At 51.6% G+C, this 11,695-nt stretch overlaps 1 protein-coding gene and 1 long non-coding RNA gene across 3 annotated transcripts; both read right to left on the bottom strand.

The window, feature by feature from the left end:
- Nucleotides 1-221: 221 nt before the first annotated feature.
- On the bottom strand, nucleotides 222-3,451 carry CDKN1B (cyclin dependent kinase inhibitor 1B). Of its 2 annotated transcripts, none has more exons than XM_061358264.1 (3): nucleotides 2,333-3,451; nucleotides 1,795-1,925; nucleotides 222-447 (listed from the first exon to the last, which is right to left on the bottom strand). In XM_061358264.1, exons 1-2 carry the CDS (start codon nucleotides 2,991-2,993, stop codon nucleotides 1,804-1,806), a joined length of 783 nt encoding a protein of 260 aa, XP_061214248.1. In that variant the 5' UTR covers nucleotides 2,994-3,451; the 3' UTR covers nucleotides 222-447; nucleotides 1,795-1,803. The 2 variants fall into 2 exon arrangements, with proteins under 2 accessions (XP_061214248.1, XP_061214259.1); XM_061358275.1 differs by having other exon boundaries at nucleotides 2,519-3,444.
- Nucleotides 3,452-8,439: 4,988 nt separating this feature from the next.
- LOC133214030 (uncharacterized) lies at nucleotides 8,440-11,263 on the bottom strand. The gene is made up of 2 exons (XR_009725963.1): nucleotides 10,816-11,263; nucleotides 8,440-8,549 (listed from the first exon to the last, which is right to left on the bottom strand). It is a non-coding gene; the product is annotated as an uncharacterized LOC133214030 (long non-coding RNA).
- Nucleotides 11,264-11,695: the final 432 nt, after the last annotated feature.

Below are 11,695 nucleotides of genomic sequence, written 5' to 3' on the forward strand. Positions count from 1 at the left end.
TCTCTTCATACATTTCTTGGCTTGCTAGATCGTGAAAGCAAGTTCAGATCGGTCACCCTCTTCCACTCCCTCCCCCCTCCCAACAAGGTTTATGTGCTACATAAGGTAACAACTATATACACAGGTAGTACAATGAAGCAAATAAGGAAACACCTAATTGCACAATGCTACATCCAATGCTTTTAGAGGCAGGTCTTTTAAGAGTGCCTAAAATTTTAGTGTTATTGTTTGCTTTTTTTTTTTTGTTGCTGTTGTTGGTTTTGTTTTGCTGCTGTTCTTGGTTGGTTGGTTTTTTGTATTTTTGTTATTTTTTTTTCTTTTCAGTGCTTGTACAGGACCTCCATCCCACTGAGATCGGCGATATGCATTTTCATTTCCAACTACGCCTTTACATCTCCCTCGCTTCATCGTCGTACCCGACGAACGAGGACACGCACATCCTCCGCTCTGCAACGGGACAGAGAAGATGACGGAGAGGGAGAGAAGAAAGCGGTTAGAAAACACCGAAAAGAAACGCCATCCGGGGCGCAACCGGTTCAAACCGACACGGCATCCCCGGGGCGGGCTGGCGCTGGCCCTGCCCCACCGCCCTCCCGCCCACCCTCCTTCCCGAGGCCGCGTTCCCGCCGCCCCTGGATCCTTCGGCAGGATCCCCCTCTCCAGCCCGGGGCTCGTGTCCGTCGTCGTCGTGTCCCGGCTTCCCCCCCCCCTCCCAGCCCCGAACAAGCAGTCGGTAGTAGCGGCATTGGCACGGCCCCGCACAGGGCAGCGCTCCGGGCACGGCTCGCCCCAGCAGGACTAATTGGTTGCAACTTCTGCTTTTATAGCTTAATAATCTCTTTCTGCACAATCGCAACCCGTTGTTTGTAAACCTCGCTCCTAACTTCGGCTCCCAAACCCGCCGGCGCAATTTACCAACTAACTCCCTCCTTCCCCTCCCTCCCCCCGCCCCTGCCCTCGCCTTAAAACAAAACAACAACAAGGGAGGGGAAAAAAAAAAAAAGGGGGGGGGGGGGGGGAGGAAAAAAAAAAAAAACAAAACCAAAAAAACAACAGAAACCAGCTCCCGTTAACCCACTCTCTTCCCTCTGCCAGCGACTAAAAACAACCCAAAACAACGGGGAGGGGGGGAGGGGGGGTAAAAAAGGGGTAAGGAAAAAAACCCAACATCTTGCCTAGCTTGAGTTTTTAACTAAAGTGCCCGGATTCCCTCTCAGACTGTACTCCTTGACCGATTTCTCCCCTTAGACCCAACTTCTTGACCCATTTCTCCAGGGGTGGAAGGTCGCCGCGACGTCCGACGGCAACGCGGACATTGTAGGTGAAAAAGCATCGGGGGGGGGGGCGGGGGGGGGGGTGGTAACGGGACACGGACACGACACACGACACGGGAAGCCCCCCGAAATATCCCTTGTCATCTGACATTATACACCAGCAGAGTTTGAAACTCCGTCCCTCGGGAAAGGGCGGTCCCGGTCCGAGGAGGGAAGGAGAAAGGCAGCGCCGGTCTATCCCAGCCCCAGCCCGGGCTAAATCGAGTAGTCCGGCGCTGCGCTTCGCCCCTCGTTTTTTGTTCTCTTAAAGCCCTGCGCGTTCCACCCCTCCTCCAAACACCCTCGTCCCCGAGCGCTTGGGGAAAGCCATCCTCCCTCTGAGGGACGACCCCGCAGCCAGCCCAAAGGGGCCCGAAGGCCCCCCCCTCCTTTACAGAGGGGAGGACACCCGCTCGGTCACTCTTTCTTCCCCTTATTTGCATCATTTGCATCCTAAGGCAAGCGTCTACAGGGCACCCACCTAAACGGTTTACGTTTGATGTCTTCTCGGGGTTGATTTCTTGGGTGTTTGCTCCACTGAATTGGCACTGGGGGAGGCTTTTGAAACCCCTTCTTCTGTTGTGTTGGCTCTTTTATTTTGAGGAGAGGAATCTATGAGTGGAAAATTAAAAACAAGTGGGGGGGGGCGATATTAAGATATTTTCCTTCCAGATGTTTGCTCGGCACTGGGGAAGGGGGGGATAGGTGGGGCCAAAGGGTAATATCCCCCCACCCCCATGTCAGCTATCGGCTACGTGAACGAGAACAGGGGGAGGGGAGATGGGCTCCTCTAGGTAAGGGACCAAGATTCCTATTTTTGGCTAAAATCCCTGTCCGTCTTTCGCTTCACCCGAGCGCTCCGAACCTCCTCCTGTCTGGGCAGGAGGCCGGGCCCCCCCGAGGGATGGACGGGGAACGAGGGAGTCCCCGTCTAAAGGCTTTTCCTTCCAAATTATGTACCGGCTCCCACTTCACGCGGACACCCCCCGCTCCCCCAACCCCGGGACTGCGAGCAGCACCTGGGCTTTCAGAGGCGAGAGGAGGCGGGGGGCATGGGGGCTCACGAAACCGGTGCCCAGCGGGACACAGCCCACGGCGGTCCAGGCCACGCGTGGCACGGGCGAGGGGGCCGGGAGCCCCGGCGCTGACAGCAGCCGGGCAGGCGGAGAAAAGCGGTGCCGCTCTCGCAGGGAGGGGTACGTTACCATCGGTGGCAGGTCTTTTCCTCTGCCCAGTGCACTGCTCTGCAAAGTCCGTCTGATTTTCAGAAACATCAGTCTTTTGACCTACACAGTGAGTGTCCTCTGAGATTCCCTGAGAACCGACAAAAACCACGGTCTGGCAATTCCCGTTTACATCCAAGCTCTGGCGGCCGGCGGACTTGCAGACAGCTTTCAGTAGCCTGGGGGGTCTGAAGTAGAAGTCGGGCGAGCTCCCCTTCTCCACGGCTTGCCACTCGTACCTGCCTTCCAGCGGCTTGTGATTCTGGAAATCGAAATTCCACTTCCTCTGGCATGCCTCCTCCATCTCCTGGCGGTGCTTCTTCAAGTCCCTGTTTAACTCTTCGTGATTCACCGGCCCGAAGAGGTTCCTGCAAGCTGACGGCTTCGGGTACTCCGACTGCCTGGCTTCCATGCGCTCCAGCGTAGGGCTCCCATTAGAAATACGGACGTTTGACATCTCCCCCCACCCTCTTTCTTCTGGCGGCGGTTGTTTTGCTCGCTGCTCTCCCCCCCTCTCCAGCCGCCGCCTCCTTCTTCTCCTCTCTGCCTTTTATTCCCGGGCGCTGCTCTGCGACTCTCCTCCGCGCCTCCTCTCCTTGCTGCCCCGCTCACCGGCCCCGCCTCGGCCCCGCTCGCCCTCGGCCCGCGGAGAAGGGGCGAGGAGGAGCCCTTGCATAAGCGCCGGCCCGGGGGGGAGCCCCGAGAGCCGCCGCCGGAGCCGCCGGCGGGGAGCCCCGGGCGGGTGGAGAAGCGGAGTGGTGCGCGGCTGTCCGCGGATCCGGCTCTGCGCTGCCCCGCCGGTGGTTGGTGGCGATGTCTCCTCCGCTCGCACAGCCGCCGCCTCGTAGTAAAAGCGAGACGGAAAAAAACAAGAGGAGACGAGCCCTTTTCTCGGTTGCCCAATATGGCGATTGAAGGGAGGCTGACGAAGAAGAAAATGATTGACAGGACGAGTCTATTTAAACAGCCTGGCCGAGCCATTGGTTACAGCGGAGGGCACCGCCCCGTCAGCCCGGCCCTACCTCGCCGCCGCTGCTGGCTCTAAAGGTGGGCTGGGCTGAGGCTCGACTGTGCTGGGCTGCGCTTAGCCGTGATAGGGACGGGGAGCAGGAGCGATAGAAGCGAGACGGCTCACCGCCTCCTTACCTCTGCCCACCCGGGATCGGTGGGACTTGTGGCCCCCAGAAAATCGCACCGTACACCGTGCCTTGCGCGACAGGCTTGTCTAATGGTGGCGGCTGGGTACGTTTTGGCTCGTTCCTGAGACCCGCTCTGATTATCCCAGGTTGAGCTCTTGGGATGCAGCCGCCTTCTCTTCCCCCTTCCGAGATCCGGACTTGGGGGCAAGCTCGGGGCTAACGGGAGCCTGCCCTCCTCTTCCCGGGATATACAGGGGAGAGTATCACCCTGACTCCACAGCACCCTGACTCCACGGGCTGATACTGGCTACCGGGCTGGGAGGAATCACCTTTTGCTGCCTTCTCAGCAGAGAAACGACGAGGTGAAGAAATGGCTCTAAAGAAGCCTCTGTAGGGATTTCAGCTGTCGGCAAGCAGGGAAAAGAAAACAAAAGCATTCGGTTTTGTCCTGTTTGTGTGTTTGGAGGATTAGGTGAGCCAAAAGTCACAGCCAGGGATTTTCTAAGCAACTTCCTCAGATAGCCACAGCAGGTATGGTGGAGATAAGAGCAACACAAGAGTCCTCCTCACTACCCTCCATATCTCCAGCCCCTTCCACAGCCAGGCTCCCCCCTCCAGGCAGGGCAGCCCCCTCAATACCTTGCAGGTCACTGTGGGTCCTCTCAAGTGCTGAAGATTTTGGTTTTTCCAGGGGCCCAGATACAGGACTTGAATCTTTGGAGAGTTGGAGGCTTTCCACACCAATCCATCTGGCCAGGTGTCCTCTGTAAGCAGAGCATCCCGCTCCAAATTTTGCTTCTGGGGCGCTGTACCAGTGATAGGCTAAATATCTAAACACGGCAGGGGTCAACACAACTGGGTTTAAGCGGCTGCGAGAAGAGTCAACTGATTTAGCCTTGAAGATATGGAACTTTTATTTACCCTGGGCTCTACACGCACAGGCTTCACTACGGTTTGGGGTCTACAGCTTTGATGGGCCACTGAAACCTTTGCTCTTGTGAACTGATTAGACTAGACTCTGCACACACTGATGTGGGGACAAAACCATTACACAGTGCTCAAGCCCAGGCCACAGCATTCTGCTTGTCTTTAACAGCCCCAAGGTAGTAGCCCCTGGCCCCTGCTAACACCACAGACCCGAGTAATCTCAGCATTGCCAGACCCAAGCTCAAAACCATGATGTGCACAGGCAGTAAAAAGGAAGAATACAAATGAGATAAGTTTGAAAAGCACAAGGCTGAAATAAAGTATTAGACATGTTATTTTCCTTTGTTTGTCAGGTTTTTCAGCACTCAGGAGTTGTTTTCCAATTCCTCTCAACAACTGCAAGTCCTAGCAACTTGCAGAAAATTAAAGCTGATATTCTCATGTCTGCAGGTGCTGAGACTTTTTTTTTTTTTTTCTGGAGTTTCAGGGCCATGACCAAACTGCATCAGGTGGCAAAGTGGGGCCTGTTCAGCTGCTTGATTTGCAGGATTTCATCTTCGTTTCTCCAGTCTTTGACTTCCATAGGCACCAGCAAGGAAGTGCCATTTCAAGCTTCACTTTCTCTGTCAGGTAGGGGACAATTGGCTTGTTTTATTGTTCTATACAAGAGAGTCGTTGTAGGCTAAGAAAGTGATCCGCAAAATATGCCCGGGGGCTCCCTGAAGATGGGCCTTGCTGATGGGGGCCTGCCTTCTGGGAACCTGATGAAAGTCCCACCGGAATGTCCCTCCTTAGATGAGGAGTTCCCAGTGTCTGATCCCTGGAAGTCACTGCTTGTCTCCTGAGTCCACAGAAGAGAGGCAAACCCCTTGTCGTCTGGATTACAACATTGTATAAGAGTTGGAACACTTACGGGGGGGGAGGGGGGAGAAGGGAATAATAATGGGCTCGAAATGTTGGAAAGACTGCGTGCCCCACAGGTAACAACCGGGAAAACGACTGTAGTGCAAAGCAGCACTGATTTATCTGCAGCTTTTCCGAAAGAAACAAGTTACTGTAGAAAAGAACCTTCTTTCTTTTCTTCTGTTTAACCTCTCCTGGCACAAGGGCCCAGGACAGAGCCCCTGGATGCTGTACAATTATACTGAAAACGACTAATTAAAGCCAAAGGGGCGGGGGGGGGGGCGAATAATTTAAGCCACTGGTGGAATCAAAAGAGAAAATGCGAGAGGAACGCTCTGCGCCTTGGCTTATCCTTCTATTCCTTCTCCACACCTCTCCCCTTGCTCTCCGAGGGGCTGGGGGGAGACAGGCGCTGTACCCCCGCATCCGCGGTAGCTCCTCGCTTTAACGCGGGCTGTGCGCCCTCGAAAACTTTTGGGTCGTTAACGCGGGCAGCCACCCTCGAAACGCGATGGGATAAAATGATCAGGAAAGGGGATAAAATTAATGGGGGGGGGGGGGGAAGAGGGGGAGACGATCGCACACACACACGACGCAGCAGAGCGGACCCCTGTGGGGGTAGGAAGCGGCTGGAGCATCGCGGCCCTTTCGGCTCTCCCCCCTCCCCATCCAAGTGCAGTCTCGTCAATCCACCTTAAATCGCTGCGGCTGCAAAGGAGAAAAAAAGGCTGTGTCTGCAGCGACCTTGCCATGATCTAAAGTGTTTTGTTTACAGTCAGGCCCCCCCGATGGCTGCAGCAAATCGTGAGAGAGGCAGGCGCCCGCCCGTAGTAGCAGCGAAGCGTGAAGAAAAAAAATACAGGAAAAAAACCCCAACCGAAAGCAACCAAACCCTAGAAAGCCCCGGAGTAAAGAACTGGAAAGATCAGAGCGCCATCGTCTTGCAAGAGAGGGGCACAGCAGCGGGGCGGAGGAGGGGAGGCAGGGGGGTGCGTGGCTTTGCGCTGTCGCGCAGCGAGATTTGGGTGAGGAGGGGACAAGCTTGGGGGGCGACCTCAGAACTGCCGCCTCCAAAAGCCAGGTTTTATCTCGCTCTGTTGCCGTTTCTGCTGAAGATGTAGCCAGACGAAGATCGGAAGAAGATACTAGAGAAAGAAAGGAAAACAACTACAGAAAAATACCCCCAAAGCCCAACCAAAACTTGGAGGAGGGAACCAGGAAGGAGGGAGGAGTGTTTATAGGGAGGCCTGTGCGAGGAATGTCCTGGCTCCTCCAGCAGGCTCTGAACACCCTGTCCCCTCTCTTCCCAGTACCCCGTGCCTCTGTCTTGTTTGGGCTTTTCCACTGGCAGAGCTGCTTGCTGTTTTTCTTTCCTCCAGAACCTCTTAGGCAAGCTTCCCGCCCTCATTTTGGCCACCCTCCTTCCCTAGCACTTTATAAGGTTGTCTAGTGAACCAGCAAAGTGCATCTAAACCGCACACATAAAGCATCAGGGTTGTTTGGGATTTTCAATATTCCCTCTAAAACTACCTGAAAGGAGGATGGAGTGAGGAGGTGGCTGGTCTCTTCTCCCAAGTAACAAGTGAAGACAAGAGAAAATGGTGCCAAGTTGTGCCAGGGAAGATACTAGGAATATTAGGAATTAGGAAATGGATATTAGGAACAATTTCTTCACCGAGAGGGTGCTCAGGCATTGGAACAGGCTGCCCAGGGCAGTGGTGGAGTCACCGTCCCTGGCAGTGTTCACAAACTGTGTAGATGAGGCCCTCAGTGACATGGGTTAGTGGTGGCCTTGGCAGTGCTGGGGTGATGGCTGGACATGGTAATGTTAAAGATCTTCTCCCACCCAGTTGATTCTGTGGTTCTTGCAAACAGTGAGGAAACTGTGAATAACGTCTGAGCTCCTTCATGGGCCACGTCTTCCAGCGTTGAGGATGAAGATGGCAGGGGCACTGGGTGACTCTTTTGAAAGCCAGAGGCTTGAGGAATTTTGCTTCTCACCACCCTTGCTATCACTGACCTGATGATGTTTCCCCACACCTCCAGTTTTCTGGGCAAAACGCTAATTTTCTCGAGAGATGTGGGGTGAGGCCGCTGTGAGATTCGAGATGCAGGTCCTGAGAATTCACCTGTGTGCCCTGGGGGTGTTTGTAACGTGATTAACAGGAGCCCTTCCCTTCTGGGCAGGATAAGGGCCCTGTGAGGTTCAGTAGCAGAGACCGCTGGGGAGGAAAGAGCTATTTTAGCTTGTGAAGGCGCTGGGACATCGTCCCAGGACGGGAGCAGTGCCGAGGGGGGGCCCGGAGCTGCCAGGGAGCTGCTGCTCGCAAGCCCCGCGCTGCAGGCAGCTGCAGTCAGCGCGGGCAGAAGCCAGGCGGAGTTTTAAGACCTTTAGCTCATTTGATGTAAACTCTAGAGGGAGCCTAAGGACAGAGATGAGGCCAGCGGCACGACCCGGCCTCTCTCCTGACAGCATCCCCCAGGCAGGGTCCCTGCTCTCACCGCAGGAGGCCTACAGTTTCTGGGGGCTCTGCTCGCTGTTTCCCTTGCTGCAGGTGGAGAGCAGTTTTGGGCCCTGTAACACACCTGCAGAAGCTTTGGATGGGACCCGTTCAGGAGACTTTGAGCACTTGAGAGGGTGCTGGTGTGGGGTACAGCTTAGGGGGGCCTTAATGGGATTTGGTTTAAAAATCAGAAATGCCTTCTCTGCACTAGTGCAAGGGGTTGGCCCATCTCACCGTGCTGTAGGGCAGGTTGTACAAACAGTTATGCCCATGGAAGACACAAGTTAAATTATTAGCACTGGAAGTTATTCATTCTTTTCTCTCTGGAGCTCTCTGGTTGTCACCACCCTTCCCTTGACTTGCTAAAGCAGCAGTCCTTCCAAATGACCCTGATCTTATCTCAGGGAAGAACCTCATGGTACGGCTCAGACCACTTTCCAGTTTTTATTTTGCTTCAAGTGTAAAATGAGAGAGAGAAGCAGGTGAAGCTTCCATTTTCACACCAGGGATGGCAAGGAAGAGGATGTTCATATGCAGCCCCTAAAAATAAACACATGCACTTATATTGAACTATCCCAGCAAATACTACTGTAGAGGTGAGGCTTATATCAGTAAAAATAATTACTGGCCTAATATCCCCAAGCAAAACACACCATATGAACAAAAGTATTTTCAGGTCAGTATACTCCATCTGTGTAAGACTTCCCATTTAAAATATCTCATATCCCTTGCCATTTTGTTAGAGTAGCATTTTTTTTTTTTTGCATAAGAAGCTCAACTAGAAGTTTCTCATGGAAGCTAAACAGACATTTTCCCTCTCCTCTCCTCTCCTCTCCTCTCCTCTCCTCTCCTCTCCTCTCCTCTCCTCTCCTCTCCTCTCCTCTCCTCTCCTCCCCTCCCCTCCCCTCCCCTCCCCTCCTCTCCTCTCCTCCTCCTCTCCTCCTCCTCTCCTCCTCCTCTCTCCTGCCCTCCCCTCCAATCCTTTTCCTTTCCCTTTCCCCCCAGTCCCAATGTAAACCACATAGGATACTCTCAGGTACAGATAAGTTGGGCAAAGTCCTCTAGCTCACTGTGTGGTTGAACTTTATGGCCAAATGAAGGGCCTTTGCCTCTGCAGCAGCTGTACTGCAGGCTGAAGACAAGCCCTGTTCAGGGGGTGCATGAGCTCCAGCTCCAGAAGGGCACCCCTGCACAGACCTCATAAAGCATCCAGCAGCACTTTGTCCCCTCTGCAGGGTATGGGGAGGATTAACTGCTTCTTGCTTGTAAAGTCTGCCCCGCACAGAAAGTGCAATGCAAGAGCTAAATAGCAATAATAATGATGAACTGTTATTGTTACCTCGAGATTAAACAGCTTTCCAGCCACTTGCTCCGTGCCCTACGCCTTTAAGAAAGTTTCTCAACAGATGAATTATATTCAGTGGAAATGAGTTGTCCTGTTTTTGTGTAAAGCCTGAAGTGAACCTTTCTGGGAAGGGGATGATATTTTGTAGCAATGTTTTCTCAAGTACAATTCTTTAGGTTCCCAAGTGATGACACATTGTACAGCAACGCTCTTGGCACAAGGCGTTCAGCTGTGAGAAGGGACACTGGCCCCGTTTCTTAAAGCCATTCATTAAGTAAAAAACACTCTATGTCATATGTTATGTTCATCTGAAATGTTTAAAGTTTTTAGTGCACGCAGTTATATGGTGCCTGGATATTTTTTTCCTTTCTTTTCCAGGATGCAGCACTAAACTCTAACTCAGTTACTGAACACTGTTGGAAGGGCTGGTTAGTTTTCAGTAGTGTTGTGTTTTGTTTTCATTTGGTAGAATCCCAACTTTATGCAATAGGCTTTTTCAGAAATACAGAACTATGTAAATGTGATGCTTACAACTGACCACAAAGAGGCCACTCACCAAAAAAATAACCCAACACAAAAACATCTGCATCTGTAAGAATTTTGGTCATTCTGGGTGCCATTTACGTGAGAATCTAGCCCAGCCTTTATTATTATTTCTTTAATTCCCCAATAAGCTATATTAATTGCCTTAGGATCAATAAGTCTACAGACATCTTCCTTATATAATCAGGGGAACTGGTCTGGCTACTTTCTAAATCTTTTAAGGGGGATTACCCATCTCATGTTGGCAAAATGATGGCATTAAGTAACTGATTCCTAGGAGGGCCTGGGACCTGAGTTCTGATTATGGCTTCCTTGGGTCATGTTACGCACATTGCTGAAGCTCTTAGCACCTACGTTTCTCCTCTCACCCTTTTCCTAATCTGTTTAGGCTTCATGCTGCTGGAAACACTTTGACCAGTACCAGGTACAATGGGGCTTCAATCTCAGTCAAGTTCTCTAGGTGCTAGGGTAATTGCAAGTATAACAGTACCCATCACATTTCAAGCTTACTACATGTTGTTTGTGTTAATCAACCCAGTAAGGGAATTGTACAGCTCCAGGATGCAAAAGCCACGGCATTAACCTACAGCAATGTGATATTATTTCAGAGAAAAATTGGAAGTGAGTTCTGCATGCTTCTGGTAACAAGAAAATCATTATGAGGTAGGTGACGGACACTTCAAGACAAAAGAAACTTTGTCATCCAAGTGACCCCACACTGAAACTAAACACGGTCTTTTGGGGGATATAGCACTTAGGAAAAAAATACCCAAATAACCCAAGAACTGTCTTTAACTTGATCTTCTCATAAGCAGCCTGCATATGAGGTTCATAAGGATCCCTCTCCCCTTTCCTCATCTTTCTAAGAACTGGGAGCCCAGTTGCCAGTAGCCAGATTTACAACTCCTTGCTCCTCACCAGAAGTGCTCTACCACCAGTGGTGGTCCTACCAGGGCAAGAGCCTGCTGAACCCAACTATGGGCTGCCATCAGTGCTCCTAACCCTGTCCAAGGCTGATCTAAACCAGCCACGCCTAAAATAGTAGAGTAAGCTGGCAAGCCAAAGGGCAAAAATTGCGTCACTGAAGCCAGTCTCCTGCAAGATTCACTGGGGCCATGATTTCTGTTGCTCATGAGAATGACAGAAAAAGAGAGTCCTTGTATTTACCAGCATGTGTTCTGGGTTTCCCTCATAAGGAGCTAAACATTTCTCAGAGCGAAGGCTTAATCTGCTCTGGGTTTTGACTCTAACAAGCTGCTTGGTTACTCCCTTTGTTCTGACAGCCAGAAGCTAAACTGGGACAGCTATTCAAAGACAAGCACCTGAAAGCATTACTTTAAAGGATTTGACACTTTGTTATCTGTATCTGAAAGGCTTTTGGAGAACAACTTTCACTCAAAACAGTTTGCAAAGGACAAAGTTAGCATTGCAATTCTTGTAGTTTATACTTAACAGCTTACTTGAATGGCAATGACAAAACGTAGCTGGTACAATGAGAGGCCTAGGCAATTCTTTTCTGCTGTTGCCCCTCCACCCCAAGTCAGCAACAAACAGGTGGGAAATCACAGCAGCAGCAATAACAATAACTGACTCAATAACTGCTCTTCAGATCTCTATAACAAAGTCCTAAAATAAATTCTATTCCTGGTGGTCTCCATTACTCACAAGCCATGTGCAACCTCTCAGAAATGCTTTGCCCTTCTCAAACAATGAAAACTGCCAAAAAATAACCCAACCTCTCATCTGGCCTTGTGAGTGTCTGAACACCTTTTGAGCCTACAGCAACCGTCATTTCAAT

Source organism: Neopsephotus bourkii, unplaced genomic scaffold (genome assembly GCF_033783945.1).
Source record: "Neopsephotus bourkii isolate Nb327-2 ecotype Australia unplaced genomic scaffold, CSIRO-AGI_Nbou_v1 NB_107, whole genome shotgun sequence".
Taxonomy (NCBI): Eukaryota; Metazoa; Chordata; class Aves; order Psittaciformes; family Psittacidae; genus Neopsephotus; species Neopsephotus bourkii.